This window comes from Ipomoea nil, unplaced genomic scaffold (assembly GCF_001879475.1).
Source record: "Ipomoea nil cultivar Tokyo-kokei standard unplaced genomic scaffold, Asagao_1.1 scaffold0470, whole genome shotgun sequence".
Lineage (NCBI taxonomy): Eukaryota > Viridiplantae > Streptophyta > Magnoliopsida > Solanales > Convolvulaceae > Ipomoea > Ipomoea nil.
In genome coordinates, this window is record NW_017616898.1 from 59,882 (window position 1) to 78,617 (window position 18,736).

General features: G+C 33.9%; 1 protein-coding gene and 1 long non-coding RNA gene across 4 annotated transcripts; one reads left to right on the forward strand and one right to left on the reverse strand.

The window, feature by feature from the left end:
* The first annotated feature begins 1,471 nt into the window (after nucleotides 1-1,471).
* Nucleotides 1,472-3,179, forward strand: LOC109173328 (ethylene-responsive transcription factor RAP2-3-like). Of its 3 annotated transcripts, none has more exons than XM_019322559.1 (2): nucleotides 1,472-1,735; nucleotides 2,372-3,179. In XM_019322559.1, the coding sequence occupies exons 1-2, from the start codon at nucleotides 1,540-1,542 to the stop codon at nucleotides 2,938-2,940; spliced, it is 765 nt and encodes a 254-aa protein (XP_019178104.1). In that variant the 5' UTR covers nucleotides 1,472-1,539; the 3' UTR covers nucleotides 2,941-3,179. The 3 variants fall into 3 exon arrangements, with proteins under 3 accessions (XP_019178104.1, XP_019178105.1, XP_019178106.1); XM_019322560.1 differs by having other exon boundaries at nucleotides 2,378-3,179; XM_019322561.1 differs by having other exon boundaries at nucleotides 2,393-3,179.
* Nucleotides 1,765-2,007, reverse strand: LOC109173329. Its single transcript, XR_002052878.1, has 2 exons — nucleotides 1,924-2,007; nucleotides 1,765-1,892 (listed from the first exon to the last, which is right to left on the reverse strand). It is a non-coding gene; the product is annotated as an uncharacterized LOC109173329 (long non-coding RNA).
* Nucleotides 3,180-18,736: the final 15,557 nt, after the last annotated feature.

An 18,736-nucleotide genomic window follows, 5' to 3' on the forward strand; every position in this document is an offset into this window, starting at 1 on the left:
TATTTGGACATTTGAGATACAAAACTAGAGAGTAAGAAGAAAAATTGAATGCTTTACATTCAGAGTCTTTTATTTAGCCTTTTGGTTTTCTGATTAGTGATGTAAAAGAAATAACATCCTACATTCATGATATTAGCTTCTGTTTTGTAAAGAGATCTGCGAACCAGGTTACCCATACTATAACTAGGGAGGTCGTTTCTATGTCAGATTGCAGGGAGTGATTTGATGATCCTCCCATGTTCCTTGTGGACTGTCTTCTGTCCGATTTAATAAATTAAGTCCTTTCTTCTAAAAAAAAAAATTGAAGGAAAATTAGTTAAGTGGAACTAATTATAAAAATATTAATTAAAAAAATTATTTATTCTTCTTCTAAAATGTTGAATCCCCAACTCGATTGAGCATTTGGGAGGAGATAAATCACGGTGACTCAATGACTCAACAGACAAGGCCGATTGTCAGTGCACACACGGAATCTATCGACTTTGACTATAATCCTCACACTACTGTTGCCAAAGTTTAAACTTTGGTCTCTTCTCTCAAATACAGCTTATTGAACCATTGAGTTAAACTCATACGGGCATTTGTTGGTTGTTAGTTGTTATCCTTTTGAAGTATTGTTAGTTGTTATCAACAAAAAGAAATGTGAATTATATTAGACTTTAGCATTCAATAAGTTTATAAATAATTAGGGGATGTTTGGTTCATGGAAAATGTTTTTCAAAGGATAACATTTTCCTTAAAGTGGATGAAAATGTTGTTTTCTTGTGTTTGATTCATGGAAACAAAATTCATGGAAAAATGAATTCCTCAAATTTGAGGAAAATAAAATCCTTGGTTGGACTAAGGATTTTGTTTTCCAGGGAAGATGTGAAGAAAAAATAAAATGGAATGTCTATTTTACCCTTGTTTATTTTTTTAATTATATTATTTTTATTAATTTGTAGGGGTATATAAGTCTTTATACTCGTTATTCCTTACAATTCTAAATCTAACCAAATAATAGAATTAGTATTCCTAGTAATTTTTTTTCCACCAACCAAATAATGAAATTCATATTCCTAGTAATTATTTTTCTATAAAATTTCAATTCCACTTCCTTTAAAATATTTTTCGCGAACCAAACAAGCCCTTAGTTTATGAATTAAGTGGTGATTATTATGATAGTTATGCGAGGAAAGTAGGAAACGGATACTTTTTCTCTCCGTTAAGCAATGACAGAATGGTAGGGAGAAAACAACCAAAAAGAGCTTGAGTCCAACCCGCTGGCCCCACCAACTCACAAATCTTACGGACACACACCAAAGTTCCAGAAAACGGATCCGTTACACTCCTCATTTTGTAGCCGTGGACCCCACTCTATTCTCAATTAAAGTGATCAAGCCTTCTCCGCCGTCGGATCTCTCCCCCATATTTTTGTCCTTTCTACCCTTATTTGCTGATTGGCGTAACTGTCTCCCTATAAAACCACCAACAAAACCCCTCTCTCTCTCTCTAACGTTGAGTCTCTAGAAATCTTCACCGGAAAACACAGAGCAAAAGATGTGTGGCGGTGCAATCATCTCCGATTACGACCCAATCTCCGAGCGCCGCCGCCGCAAAATCTCCACCCATGACCTCTGGGCCGAGCTCGACCCCATCTCTGAGCTCTGGTCCTTCAACTCCTCATCCGCCATTAATGGCCTCAAACAAAGCTCCCCGTCCACTCTCCCTGTTGTTACCAACCGCCTAAATCAAGGTAACATTTCTTTTTGTTTTTTTTTTCTTTTATTATGTAAATAATTTTCGTTTTTATTCAGCATACCTATAGTGTATTTCTAGGTAATAAAATGACGTCATAAAAGATAGCCGAGTAATTTTTTGTGGTATGGAATAAATGCATGATGCATAAAAACCTGGCATGTCACATGTGTAGTAATTCACAACGTGGCAGCGTTTGATGGCAGCAGAGACCTGTAACTGCTGCTTTTGAATGGACAAATTTTCTGATTTTTGCATCGGTATGTGGGCTACGTGTGTATATATATATATATACACATACTTACAAGTATTATACATCCATACGTATACAACACGTATATGCATTAATATTGTGCATGAGCTTAGCTCACTGGTTTGGTAAGTAATATTTAAAGAAGATATTAAGATTTGAATTAAAGTGGACAGATCTTTTGTATGGCCATTTAACATGTTTGTTAAGGATTGAGTTACTGTGATTTAAATTTGTTATGTCGGGTCAGTATGTGAGGTCATTGGAATTGAGGATTAAACATTTTGGATGTAATATTGGGCATCATATATGTATATACCTGGAATTATACGTATTTATAGGTGCATGTAGAGGTAACTTTATGATATATGGAGTGACTTGAACTTTTACTGTGCAAAGATGGAGGAGCTGAAAATGCGGAGAAAAGTGAGAAGAAGAGGGCGAGGAAGAACGTGTACAGAGGAATCCGGCAGAGGCCGTGGGGGAAATGGGCGGCGGAGATTCGCGACCCTCAGAAAGGGGTTAGAGTCTGGCTGGGGACGTTCAACACCGCGGAGGAAGCGGCCAGGGCATATGACGTGGCAGCCACGCGCATCCGTGGCAAGAAGGCCAAGCTCAACTTCCCATCTCCGGCGCCGTCGCCGGCGACCAAGCCAAGCTGCGGCAGTGTGGCGGTCAGGGCTCACAGCCCTCAGGAAAGCTCTGACTCCTCCTCTGCTACGGCGGCGAGCCTGAACCCCTCCCCATTGGTGGGAGCGGCGGACGGCCACCATAACCAGGGCGGATCCGAGTTTAAGGTTCAGATATCAGACTTGGAATCGTTCCTCGGACTGGAACCGGAGCCGACTCAGTTGGGTGCCGAGTTCGACTCGTTTGATCCCTTCCTGGTGGGCCCCGTGGAGGAATGTTTCCCTGCTACGCAGCAGCACCAGGTGTTCTACACCGTACCCTGATCATACATATTGTGTGTATAAATATTTGTGATTTCCTTTCGGAGTGTTGTACTTAATACCTAAGAGTCTAAGACGGAGTTTGATGGTTTGTTAACGGCGTTAAACTCCCGCCTATGATAATAAGGTGCACGCGGTTGTATGTGATCCGGACGTATGTGATCTAAGACGTTGTCGTTTGTGCCTGTGTTTTTCTAAACCTAGGATTTTGCCGATAATTTAAAAATGCTTTGGTTCATGCATCTTCTACTTTCTTTTTGTGCTTATATATTTGGTAAATAATTTAATATTAATTGATTATGGAGCTAGATACATAATTTAGTAATATAATAATTATTATGTAAATTATTATTTGGTGTGGGTAGCATCATACATCATTATGAATCTCATAAAAGATTGTTTCATAATAATCGAATAATAATACGCAATTCATAATTGCCTTTTTATGTTCCTTTTGTTTTTCTTTTTGAAAATGTCAATTGTGTTAATGTCATTAAGTAGTTTTTTTTTTTTTTTAAATAATAAAAATGTCATTAGGTAGTTCTTATTCTTTTTGGGTTAAACTTGGAGCTTTGTGATTAATTAATTACTAAGTTAATCGTCTAATTGGCGGTAGTTTTTATACTCTTTTTGACAAATAAAACGGTATTTATATTTGCTAATCACCTTATACTCAGATGACATGTAGTGACTTCCCCATATGAGAGGTCATGAGATCGAGCTTCAATGGAGACAATGTTGACTCTTTGTGTTGTTATTTATATTTAAAGTAATACTTTATATCGAGCACGAACTTTTGTAGTTTGATTTGTTAAAACCCTTAAGGCATGCTTGGTTTGCTAGAAAATGTTTTCTTTGAATTTGAGAAAACTATTTTTCCTTTGTTTGGTTCATGAAAAATATTTTCCTCAAAAATGAAGAAAACATTTTTCATGACTCCCCCTCACTATTTTGTTTTCCATTAAAAATGTTTTTTATGAAAAACAAGTAGGACAATTATGTCATCGCTAACTTTTTTGATATGTCTTCCACTCATTAAATGTTTATCAATTTACTGGTCATATCACTAATTAAAAAAAAAGTAATTAACAATTAAATATCAAAAAGTCCAACCATATAATGTCACATTGAAAAAAAAGATTAGAAAAATAAATATAAGAGAGGTATGTAGCATTATTCATAGAAAAAAATATCATTTTATTTTATTTTTTGGTTTTAATTAAAATTTTCTAAGTAATCGAACACTACAAAATTAAATTTATATAATAAGTGTTAGATATATTAAATATAATATATTTAATATAATATATATTAAATATAATATAATATATCTATAATATATATATAATATTAATATATTAGAGAAAGAGGGAGAGAGAGGAAAGAATGCTTTGTGATTCAAATTGATGATTTAAAATAGTTAATAACAAGCCTATTTATAGTGAATACAAAAACTAGTAAAGCATAAATTTAGGAGATGCATGCTCCATGTATTGTAAAGTCATGACCCACTTACTGCATCCTCAATCTGCATGCATTGCCACAACTCCCACATACTTGGTTTAATTAAATTATAATAATAATATTATTATAACATTGCCTCCTTTAAACCAAGTTGGATATATTGGTCATCCCAATATCTTTCTTCAATTTAAGAAATGTCTCTGTCTTCAACGGCTTCGTAAAGATATCTGCAACTTGACATTCACTTGAACAATACTCAATGTTGATTTGTTTTTCAACAACCAACTCTCTGATTTTGTGATACTTGATATCAATGTGTTTGCTGCGACCATGAAAGACAGGATTCTTGGACAACGAAATTGCTGACTTGTTGTCACAAAAAATAGTTGTTGGTGCTTCTTGCTTGTGTTGTAAGAACTCCAAAATTCTCCTCAACCAAACTGCTTGAGTAGCACAGTTTGCTGCTGCAATATATTCTGCTTCTGCGGTTGAAAGTGCTACAATCTGCTGCTTCTTTGAAGACCAAGAAAATATGGCTGAACCAAGATAGAAGGCATATCCTGATGTGCTTTTCTGGTCTCAATATCTCCAGCCCAATCACTGTCTGTATACCCAACAAGTTCCACAGCTTCATTAGTAGAGTAAAAAAGTCCATCATTACTCGTACCTTTCACATATTTCAGAATTCGCTTTGCTGCAGCCCAATGTGATTCTTTTGGCTCCTCCATGAATCTGCTAAGTATTCCAACTCCAAAAGAAATATCTGGCCTTGTTGCCACCAGATACCTCAGACTTCCAATTAAACTTTTATAAGCTGTAACATTCACATTCTTACCACACTCATCTTTGGACACCTTTAACTTTTCAGCTACCGGAGTTGAAGCTGGTTTGGAGTTTTCCATTTTGAACTTTTTCGAAATATCAACAGCATACTTCTTTTGTGAAATAAAGATTCCACCATCCATCTGAACAACCTCAAGGCCAAGAAAGTAAGACATAAGACCCATATCGGTCATTTCAAACCTCTTAATGAGTGCCTCCCTGAATTCTGAGATTAACTTCAAGTTATTTCCAGTAAAAACCAGATCATCAACATACAGACAGATTAGAACAATATCACCAGAATCCGTGCATTTAACATACAAGGTGTGTTCATGAGGACATCTCATAAAACCACTTTCAACAAAATATGAATCAATGCAACCATACCATGCCCTAGGCGCTTGCTTTAAGCCATACAAAGCTTTTCTCAACCTGTACACTTTATTTTCCTCCCCTTTCTTCAGAAATCCTGCAGGTTGTTCAACATATATTTCTTCTTCAAGAAAATCATTCAAAAAAGCAGACTTGACATCCATTTGATGCAATTTCCAATCATTTTGAGCAACAAGAGAAATAACCATTCGAACTGTATCAAGTCTACTTACAGGAGCAAAAACCTCAAAATAATCAATACCTGGTTTCTGCTTGTAACCCTTTGCTACTAACTGTGCCTTAAAACGGTCAATTTCTCCATTTGACTTGTACTTCGTTCTGTAAACCCACTTCACTCCAATTGGCTTCTTTCCAGGAGGTAAATCTGTTAACTCCCAGGTACCATTCTTTTCAATGGCACGTATCTCCTCATCCATCGCCTTAAGCCAATGAGTTTCTGTAGCAGCCTCCTCAAAAGTTAAAGGATCACAATCTGCAAAGAGAGCAAATTGAACAATCTCTTCATCAGACAGGTCATTATCATGACCCAAAACATAATCTTGCAAGCGAGCTGGTAAGTGGCGCTCGCGCTGAGATCGCCGAACTGACGATTCTGGTTGTGAAGGAGACTGGACATTATCTGGAATCGCTTGCTCATCAACAATATTTTCAACAACAGGAATAACAACTGAACTTTCATCTTTAGCTAACCAATCCCAGACACCATATTCATCAAAAGTGACATCACGACTTATAACAACCTTTTTAGTTTCAGGATTGTAGAGTTTATAAGCCTTTGAAGCGTCACTATAACCAATGAATATGCACTTCTCACCTTTATCATCCAACTTCTTTCTCAATGGATCCGGCACGTGGGCATATGCCAAACATCCAAAAACCTTGAGATATTTGATAGAGGGTTTTCTCCCACTCCAAGCTTCTTCGGGCGTCTTATCACGGACACTCTTAGTTGGACACCTATTCAACACATAGACAGCACAAGCAACAACTTCTGCCCAAAAAGGTTTAGGCAGATCCTTGGATTTCAACATGCACCTCACCATATCCATGATTGACCTATTCTTCCTCTCAGCCACTCCGTTTTGTTGTGGAGTGTATCTAGCTGTCATTTGGTGCTGAATACCCTTTTCTTTCAGAAAATTATCACAAGCAATATATTCTGTACCTCTATCAGTTCTCAAGATTTTAACTTCATAACCACTTTGCTTTTCAACAAAAGCCTTAAATTGTTTGAAAACATCACATGCTTCAGACTTTTGCTTCAGAAAGTAAACCCATGTTTTCCTACTGAAATCATCAATGAAAGTAATAAAGTACTTACAACCTCCATGTGAGGGAACCTCCAACGAACACAGGTCTGAGTGAACAATCTCCAACTGTTTTGTAGCTCTCCTTGACTTGCCCACGGGAAAGGAATCTCTATGCTTCTTCCCAATCACACAAATCTCACATATACGATCAGGGACATTCACAACAGGTAAATCAGAAACAAGTTCCTTTCTCGCAAGATAGTTTAATCCAGAGAAATGAAAATGCCCAAACCGCATATGCCATAACCAATTATCATCACAAACTTCAGAATTAAAGCAAGCAAGGAGAGTATGCTTAATTTTCAAAGGAAATAGTCGATTCTGGGACATATTTACCTTTGCAATCAAGACTCCCTTAGCATCTGCAATGGTACAACACCCCTGAGCAATATGTATTTTATATCCTTTTTCTGACAACTGACCCATACTCAACAAATTTTGGTCTAGTTCAGGAACATAGAACACATCGGATATAAAATTTTGAGTACCATCCTTCAACTGAATAGAGATTTTATCTTTTCCCAAAATTGGCACCTTTGACTTATTGCCAAATGTCACTTCAGACCGGATTGATTCATCCAGTTCAGAAAACAATTCTTTCTTACCACACATATGGTTACTACACCCAGTATCCAAGAACCATATGTTCTTATCTGCAGAAAAACTATCGCTGGCTAAAAGTAAAGTTTAAGAACTCTCACCAGACTTTTCAGCAGTGTTTTCAGCAATGTTTGCTTGATTTCCACGATTGTTGTCCTCATTATACCAACAATCTGCAATCTTGTGCCCATACTTGCCACAATTGTAGCAATGAAATGGAAATTTACCTTGTTTGGTATTACCTCCACCTCTTCCTTGGTTGGAGTTACCACGTCCTCCTCCTTGGTTGAAGTTACCACGACCTCTTCCACTAGAACCTCCTCTTCCTCTTCCACGACCTCTACCAGATCCTCCACCTCTTTGATTAGTGCCAGTCACATTAAGGGTGACTTGACTCTTCAAAGCTTCTTCTGCTAGTGGTTCCGATTTTGACGCAATCCTGTCAATATGACTTTCTACCATACCTTTCAGCTCTGCAATTGATAAGAGCTCGGTTTTGTGTGACTCTGTTATTGAAGCCACCACATGGTCATACTTCATCGGCATAGTTCGAAGAACTTTGTCAACCACTGCACCATCTTCAATCGTATCTCCATATAGCCTCATCTTATTCACCATATCAATAAGACGAGTGAAATACGCATCTACTGTTTCTGTAGAGGTCATCTCACAATTATCGTACAACCTTCTCAACGACTGCAACTTACACTTCTGTGCCCGATCGACTCCTTTGTGTGACACCTTTAAGATGTCCCAAGCTTGTTTTGCTGTTTGAGCACGAGCTAATTGCCCAAAAATGGAATAATGAACACCTTGGTGAATCTGACCCAATGCCAATTTATCTCGCCGTATAGCGCCTGCATCAGCTCCTTCGGGTAGACCGGGATCAACAAAGCTCCAAAGATTTTGAGCTTGCAAATGTGTGGACATCATAATTTGCCAATAATTGTAATCGAGGTTCCCGTCCAATTTGGGACCCGACCATACAATATTGAAATTTGTGGCCATAATTCACTATGAAAAATACCTCGGGGTTGAAAGGTTGACTGGCTCTGATACCAAATGTTAGATATATTAAATATAATATATTTAATATAATATATATTAAATATAATATAATATATCTATAATATATATATAATATATATATATATATATTAGAGAAAGAGGGAGAGAGAGAGGAAAGAATGCTTTGTGATTCAAATTGATGATTTAAAATGGTTAATAACAAGCCTATTTATAGTGAATACAAAAACTAGTAAAGCATAAATTTAGGAGATGCATGCTCCATGTATTGTAAAGTCATGACCCACTTACTACATCCTCAATCTGCATGCATTGCCACAACTCCCACATACTTGGTTTAATTAAATTATAATAATAATATTATTATAACATTAAGTTATGTAAAGACCCTTTAATTAATCTGGTAAATTTATTTTATATGATACTCCGTACAAAATTTCGTCTGTAAAAATTAATACAAATAATAATATTCATTTTTTACAGTATAGGGCAGATCCTCTTTCATCTGTTGGGTAAATTAATAGGTGTAATACATTTCACAATCCCCACCACCGTGACAAACAAAAAATCCAAAATAGATAGATTCAGTTAATCGGTATCGGATAAGATAACAAATGTCACTTCATAAATTTCTTAGGCGATACCACATTATAATAACATGGAAAAAAATACAATTTTGAAAAAGGAAAATACCAAAGAGTTTTTTTTTAGTCACATGGGCATTATATCATAAATTTTCATCTTAGATTCTCAACTACTATTTTAAAAGTTATGGTACACAATTTCAAAAGTTGTGTCATCTTTTGTCCATTTGGCTTAAAATCTCTTCATCAACTTTTAGAAAATGTACTATGTGAAGCACGTAACACGTACTTTTTAAGTTCAAAAATATCTTTTTATGCATTTTGAAGAAAAAAAAAGGAGAAATTTTAGTATTATGATATTCCAGCGTTTGGTCTAGCTTTAACTATTTATTTATTTATTTATCTTGGATGAGAAAAACTTGCCGTCAGTACTCAATTGATGCATTCCGTAAGTCTCATTTTATAACTTTAGCAGGCAAAAGGCTACAAGAATGTAAAAATAACTTTTTTTTTGAATGCTACTGGCTCTATTACATTGTAGTATCTGTTCATATACTTTCTCAACCTACTGAAACACAAAGAACCAATAACGCCTCCACTAAGGCTCGAACTCATAATCTTCCAAATGGAACTCAAATCAAGAAGACCAATATGCCGCTCCCACTTTGAGTTGAACTTATAACCTTATACTTACCAAATCAACAACATGATCAATTTGGTTGGAATTGCCTCCTCAATTATTTATTTTCCACTTTGGGTTCATAACTTTATATTACATTTAATAAAACACTTTTTTTTTTTTTTTTGAAAGCAACACTTACTTTTAATTAGCAGTAAAATAAGCACTTGTAGTTACTTCATATTTCTTACATTGAATTTTACTTTTCTATTTTTAAATAGATAAGTTATTTGAATAACAAATGTATAATTTAGTTATTAGATTGGAAAACTTTTATTATTCTATGTTTTAATATACTTAGTAAATTTTATTATGTTTAAATAATTTAAATATTATTTTTAAAAAAGGATAAAAATTTGTGAATAACTATATCTAGTAGGACAGGGCCACAAGGATGAGTTTTGAAAATATTTATTCACCGGTAGACAGAAGTGACCCAGTAGGTAAAGAAAGTATAGGGCAGTAAATGTAGTCATCTTAACCTATTTCCATCCAATGGATACTAAAACTATATGAACGCTACTACTTTATAACAATGAATTATTGAGCACTTTGAAAGTCTCCTGGCATCACTAAGACACAAGATAAAGGAATGTTTGATAAATTGATTGGGTTAGTGGATTTGACTAATTGATAGCATTAGGTGGGTGATTGAAGAAAGATATTTGATAAATTAATTGAAAAGTTGATCGAAAAAACTTTTTTGAACAGTTTTTTAAATTTTAACATTTTGGAGTAATAAGCTGTTATAGAAAACTAATTAATCAAACACTCATGTTGACTATTTAACCTTCTTTTCAAACACTATAAAATCACCATATATCACATATGCAGGAATTCCAAAACACCTAATATTGATCAAACAAGTTAAAATTGACTAATAAACTATGTTACCAAACAGGCCAAAGTTGCTGTCTAAACATCCAAACCTGCTAAGCACGTCAGGGTTGTGAACAGATCAGATACGCTAACTAGCTAAGCTAGTTTCGGTTAAAGTTACTTCTTCATATGATGTTCACGCATCGCAAAACACTTTTTCAATAAATCAAGCCGGCAAAATCGACATTCTGTTTGTGCTAAATTAGATGAAATATTAATAGTGTAGGCACTTACTACCTACATTCATTATGCATATATACGTGAAGTTGTAATGAAGGTAAGATAAGGGTCTTTCAAGTGTACATTAGGAAATTAGAACTCCCAATTCAATATATGTAACCTATTCGTTTAGACTTGGGCTCTGTTTGACAAACCTAGCTGAAAAGTTATAAGTTAGGAGCTGAAAGCTGAAAAGCTATAAGCTCGGAGCTGAAAACTGAAGAGCTGTTAAGCTAGCTATTATGATTGAAAGTGTTTGGTAAAATTAGCTTTTTGATAAACTGATAAATGTAAAAAGACTAAAAAGAACATCTTCATAAAATTTAAATTAGTTTGTTTACATATTAAAATTTAACATTTTGTCTTTAAAAAAATTAACATTTTGAAATAAAACTATTAGCATAATCATGATATAGCATCTCATAATGAAGTAGCAATATTGTTACAAATATAATAATAATAATAACAATAATAATAATAATAATAATAATAATAATAATAATAATAATAATAATAATAATATTTGCGGTGAAAGTTGCGGATAAAGGAGAAGAGAAAAGGGTTTTAATTGGGAACGGTAAATTATGTCATTTCTTTAAAATAATAAGGATAAAAATAGAAAAAAAAAAAATTAAGAAGCTAGGAGCTTATTTTGGAAACATTACCAACAGAGCTTAAACCTTATTAGTAGCTTAAAATAAACTATAAGCTCCTAAATAAGCTCTGTCAAACAGAGCCTTAGAAACTCATTTTATAAGCATTACAACTTTTGTTCGAAGTGGGTGATCGCTTATCGGAAGGAAGCGTACTTAGCCAGAAGAAAGTCCGACTAGAAGGAAGAAATCGGAAGGGTTTGTCTTGCCTCCATTCAACACTTGTCAAGTGTTTAAGGGCTAATTTTTCAAGAAAACAAAAATGTATCAACCTCTAAAGGAGTTCATATGAGGAAGGTGTTCGAAAACACTAAGGTATAAAAGAGTTGTTGGACACATCTTTCAAGTATATATGACACCTATAGCCCTATCAATGAAGGAAACAAATACATAATAAGCTATAAGAGACCTTTTGTTGAAAAGTTTTGCTTTACCCATGCAAATAGGAAAATAGTCCTTATCCTATGGATTATAGAAGTGCAAAATAAGGATTGTGGAAGCGCGAAATAAGGATTATGGCACTGTAAAATGAGGATTGTGGTAGCTTTTGGACGGCTGCCACTTGCTTGAGTGACAACGAAAGATTTAAATTTGAATCAACACTTAACTCTCAACATCTATAAAAGGAGAATCTCAAGTTTACGAAGTTTCTGAGAATACAAGATAGAATCAAAAGGCTTACTTTCAAGCAACATCTAGTGTTATGTACTACTATAAATCTCTCTTTCTTCTTTACCTCAAGTCTTTCTAATTTGTTGATCGATCCATAATTCACATATTCAAACAAACCAAACCAAGCTACACACAAACTTGACTGTCAAAGACTTATGCTACGAAACTCACAATCTTACACAAGTTTTAAAAGTTTATTCAACCCCTTCGCACTCTCCACCATACATTTATTTACTTAGGACACAAAAGTAATTTTTATATTTTTGAATGTCTGATCTCTTATTTGGTAGAAATGAGGGGGAGGGGGAGGGGGAGGGGGAGGGAGAGTTTTAATTAAATAATGGTAGTAGGTTTCATTTATATTAAGTAATAGGGATAAAAGTGAAAAATAACTAAAATTCATGAATTTATTTCATAAACCGCTATAAAACATGCATAACGTCTGATCGAAAATAAGATAAAATGGGTTAAAGTACCTGCTAGGTCCCTGTACTATAGCATTTTGTTCATTTTAGTCTCGTATCTTAATTTTGTTCAATCCAATCCTTGTACTTTAAAATTTAGAACAATTAAGGATAAAATTTAATACCGTTTATTTTTCCCGTTAAGTTTTCCCACATGGCGTTCGATTTGCCATGACAGATTTTGTCCAAAAATAATATTGTTTTATGCCACACCACAAAAGTTGAAATGGCAATACCATATCACAAAATTTGACATGGCAAATCGAACGCCACGTGAGCAAACTTAACGGAAAAAAATAAACGGTGTTAAGTTTTGTCCTTAATTGTTCTAAATTTTAAAGTACAGGGATTTAATTGAACAAAATTAAGGTACCAGGACTAAAATGAACAAAACGCTACAGTACAAGGACCTAGCAGGTACTTTGACCGATAAAATGACAATTTATTTCAAATTGATAATTTTTTACCAAGCAAAATTTATAATTTATTTACAGCTTAAAATAAGATATAAATTTTAATTGGCTCAGAATTTTAATTTATTAATTTTATTTACAGTGGAAAATTGGTTCAAAATTAGGAAGGTCCCGATCATCTCGGTAGTAATTCAACCCCGGGTGTACAAGCTTGAAACCACAACCGGGAAGCCAGTGGATCAGATTTGGAACTATGAGCATTTGATTAAATTTTACAAGTAGATCTTGTGTTAGGTGCGCTAAGTTGAGGTGTAATTCTTTTCTTTGCTTGATGTTTGGTCGGTGCATTTACTTGAGATGTATGTCAACATCTATTTTAAGCCCGACCAATAGTAGTTAGTAATATTTTCATTTATGTAATTTTCATTTCTGGTGTGTCGTTGATTTTATTATTGTAAGATTAATGGAACTCCGCTCGAAGATGCTCGGTTGAGAATCAGATTCAAGGAGCAAGATCAATGAAGTATCGAGCTCGACTCCTAGCAGATTGTGATTGATTTCGATTTCTATATCGATGAATGTCTGATCACTTGGTTGGAATCCAATCCCTAGATTAATGGCTATCCGATCTCTAGACCTTTAAATACCCGATCTTCGGGTTGAATAACTTACATTGATCCGTGATTTTGGAATCATCAAAGATACAATAAGATGATCGCGGAATGTTTGATCTTAGATCACAAGAATGTGATCGGTGGATTTGTTGGTCTCAGTGAGGGTTAGGGTACAAGTCTAGAAGGGGGAGGGATGAATAGACTTGTATAGTTTTAAAACTTTTTACGATTCGTTATAAGTATCCGAGAGGTAACTTTAACATCTTGAAAGTATGGACAGCGGAAATTGAATTAACCCTTTTAAAGTTGGTTTACACGTAATTTTAATCTTATAAAATTTTATGTTGATTCTCGGGGTTGTCGTTCTCAAAGGATGGGCAATCGTAATCAAATGCCATGATGTCAAACACAAGTCCACAATTGCAATGGAAAGCTACGGGAAAGCATTGTGCAAGGGAGAGAATGCTAAGCAAAGAAATGAAACTAGTAAGGATAGAGTTAGGTGAATTGGATTCCTATCCCTTGTGTGTGTGCGAAGTGAATCAACCTAGGAGTGCAACTAGTAGTGCATAGCCTATGTGAGATGACTTCCAATATCGTTCACCTCTCGGTTTACTAGGCATTTCCTTGGTATGTAGCACCTTTAAGTGACCATGGTCCTAAGGAGCATTTCTACAAACACCTTGTCTACATCTCATTCCCAACTCCGGCCTCTCGGATCTTAGAGGAAATGCAAGAAGGAGAAACTTAGGATCAAGCTACAATCTCTTGTTAGCTTAATCCTTCTCAAACCTACATGAATGTGGTACACTCACATCCAATGAGTCCATACAAGGTCCTCTTACAACAAGGCAACACCACATCATCTCAAATCTATAGATCAATCACATTCAACACAAGATAATAAGATCCAATTCACAAAGGATTCTAGCCAAGCATAGCTAAGTAAATTACCATTGCAATATGAAATCAATCAACAATTAAAGAGTGAAAGCTACAAGAGAATACCGAATTAGATTGCAATAGTTGATCTCTCCTACAATTGTCTCTTGAATTGAAGGTTGTCAATCTTCTTCTCCAAGTGCTCTTCAACAATGGAATTGGCTAGAGATGACTTAGATTCTAGAGAAAGAAATCCAATCTACTACTCTAATTGGGAAAATTACAAGAATGAAATGATGGATGATGTGAGAATGTAAACCTACCTTAAGAACCCTAACTAAGAATGCTCAAGTCTGATTTCTAAAAGAGGGAAATGTTAGATTATGAGTTAGATGGAGAATCCCCCTACAAGCCCTTGCTTATATCCTGAAATTTCCTTTAAGGGTGTGTTTGGAAACCTGGAAAATGAGTTCTGGAAATCATTTTTCAAGTTTCCATTGTTTGGATGTGCCTGGAAAATCAAGTCAACGGAAATCATTTTCCATTGACTTTGGAAAATAGGCTCATTTTGGAGGAAAATGACTTCCCCTTTTTTTGAGGGGAAGTCATTTTCCAACTTTTACACCAACATCACACCACCACCAACATCATCAACACCATACCACCACAACCACTACCACCACCAACACCATCAACACCATATCACCACCACCACCACTATACCACCGCAACCACCACTACCACCACCGCCGCCGCCACCACCACCACTATACCATCGCAACCACTGTCGCCGCCACCACCACCACCATCACACCACCACTACCACCACTACCACCACCGCCGCCGCCACCACCACCATACCATCGCCGCCGCCACCGTTGCCACCACCACCACCACCATACCACCGCCACCGCCACCACCACCACCACCATACCACCGCAACCACCGTTACCACCACACCACCACCATCACACTGCCGCCGCCGCCGCCACCACGACCACGACCATACCACCGCAGCCGCCACCACCACCATACCACCGCAACCACCGTCGCCGCCACCACCACCACCATCACCATACCACCGCAACCACCGTCGCCGCCACCACACCACCACTGCCACTGCCGTCATACCACCACCAGTTGTTATTATTATTATTATTATTATTATTATTATTATTATTATTATTATTATTATTATTATTATTATTATTATTACTATTACTATTATTATTATATAACAAATAACACAACTACCACTACACCACCACCACCATAATAGTTTTGATATATTATTAGTTTTTTTTTTATTATATTTAAAATTATTATTATATTATTATATTATTATATTATTATATATTATTATACATGTTGTAATATTCGAAATAAAATAATTAAAATGTTTAATTATACAATTCTACTCATTTTCCAGAAAATGAACCAAACACACAAAAACAGTTTTCCAGAATGCAACCAAACACTGGAAAGGAAAATGTTTTCCGGAAAATGACTCATTTTCCAGAAAACATTTTCCAGAAGTCATTTTCCTGCTTTCCAAACGGACCCTAAATGATCAATCCACGCCCGTCCAACGCATGTTGACGAGCTATGTTGATGTTTCTGGAATTCTTCCCTTCTTGAGAGTTGTAGCCCTTGAAAATTTCAAACCATAGCCACTTGAATTACCTCATTTGGACACTCCTAGCTCAAGATATGATCAATCTACCGAACTGTCGCCGGAATGCCTTGCAATTGACAATGTTTTGCTTTTTTCTACAAAGGCAATCACAATTAGTCCTAGCTCCTATCTCTTATCAAAATAAGAAATTTTAAGCATGTAATAGGCTCAAAGGACTCCACTTATAGAACAACTAGTATTTTATATGCGCGATGCGCAAAAAATATATGCCCAATATTAAAATTAAATATTAAAAATCTTAGTTATATTATTTTTTAAAAAATAATAGTGTGTGTGTGTGTGTGTGTGTGTGTGTATAATTGTATAATTCATATTAATATTATTGAGGTAAGAATTATAGAAATGATAAATTACTAAATATAACTATGGTAACATTTTAATTAAAACCTAAATGAATTCAAACTTACCATTGAAGGATGTAAGAAAAAATTATTGTATATGCATGTACATGGTAATAATAATATGGAAAGATAAAAGAAGTTATAACGGCAGGGATATTTTTGTCCAAAAAATTATATAATACAACTTTTATAGCACAAGGTACAACAAAAAATTAACGGAAAAAACGGACATAAACCAGGGGTATAACATGGATTGAAGCTTATTATGTTTTTAGATATGCCTCCTAAATAACACACAAAATGTAGCATCTTTGGCACTTATCAATATATATATATATATATATATATACTAGTTTTTTACGCACATTGCGCGATTGAGATAATGCCCAATGTTTTTTTTTAATAAGTACTTTAAAGTATATCAAGGCATGATTATATTAGAATTGTTCATGCATAAATAATTGAAACCAAATATGGGACATAAAGGGAGAGAAAATAAAAATTAGGGCATAAAATTTTAAATATATACTAATATTGAAGAACTAATTGTTGATTGTCAAACAAGGACATTGCGAGGTAGTTTTCCACTTCAATTTGTTGTGTAATTTGAATACTCTTTTTGTAAATAAATCCCCCAAGTAGTTAATATGATTAGCTTAATTATATTTTTTATTATTTTTTTATTTTTTAAAACAATTATTATTATTATTATTATTATTATTATTATTATTATTATTATTATTATTATTATTATTATTATTATTATTATTATTATTATTATTATTATTATTATTATTATTATTATTATTATTATTATTATACCCTTAGGTCATTTTACATGTTAATCTAAAAAGCTAATTTTTTCAAATATCTTTTTACCAACCGTTGATATAATTCGCTGGTCAAATCAGCTAATATAATCCGCTAACGCTAACCGCTAACTACTTTATTGTCAAACAAGGACATTACGAGATAGTTCTCACTTCAATTTGTTGTGTGATTTGAATACTCTCTTTGTCAACAAATTCCTCAAGTAGCTAATATGATTGGCTTTATTAATTATATTTTTCTTAATTTTTTCATGGTATTAATAAAATACTTGGTAAATAAATATATAACATTATTTTGTATTATAACTTTGATATTTAATTAAAAAAATAGTGCACAAAAAAGATAATAGACAATGTAGTAAATATAATCAATTGATGAATTTGAATGTAAAGAATTTTTACATTGGCGAAAAATAAAGACAATATAATATAATAAAATTATTTCTCTTAATTAATTTATTGATAATGAATATATATATATATATATATATATATATATATATATATATATATATATATATATATATATATATATATATATATATATATATATATATATATATATATATATATATATTTTAATAAAGACATTGTAGGGACAATGTAGCGAATATAATCAATTGATGAATTTGAACGTAAAGAATTTTTATAATGGAGAAAAATAAAGACAATATAACTAATGAAATTATTTCTCTTATTTAATTTATTGATAATGAATAATTTTTTTGAATAAAAACATTGTAGATACATAATTCTAAATTAAAGATCGAAATGCATATGTATTATATTTCGTTGTAACTACTAAATTATTATTATTTAATTTAATAAAACTAAAATAGAGTACTAAATACGCCAACTTTGATTGGGATGGGGTTCGAACTTCAAACTTAATATCTTTCTTATTGAAATCAATGAATAAGTTAACGGTAAACTAACAGAAATTAATGGAAAAAGATAATATTTAACGGAAAAGTTAACGGATAATCATATTCATTAATGATAAATTAGTAAATCTTAAGAAAAAATTAAAATCTGATCAATCTGAGCCATTCATTTGATTAAAAAACTTGACCGCCATTTTTTCTACCCATTATAGGCCTAACTCTCTTGCCCTCTTATTAGTATATATATATATATATATATATATATATATATATATATATATATATATATATATATATATATATATATATATATATATATGTGTGTGTGTGTGTGTGTGTGTGTGTGTGTGTGTGTGTGTGTGTGTGTGTGCAAA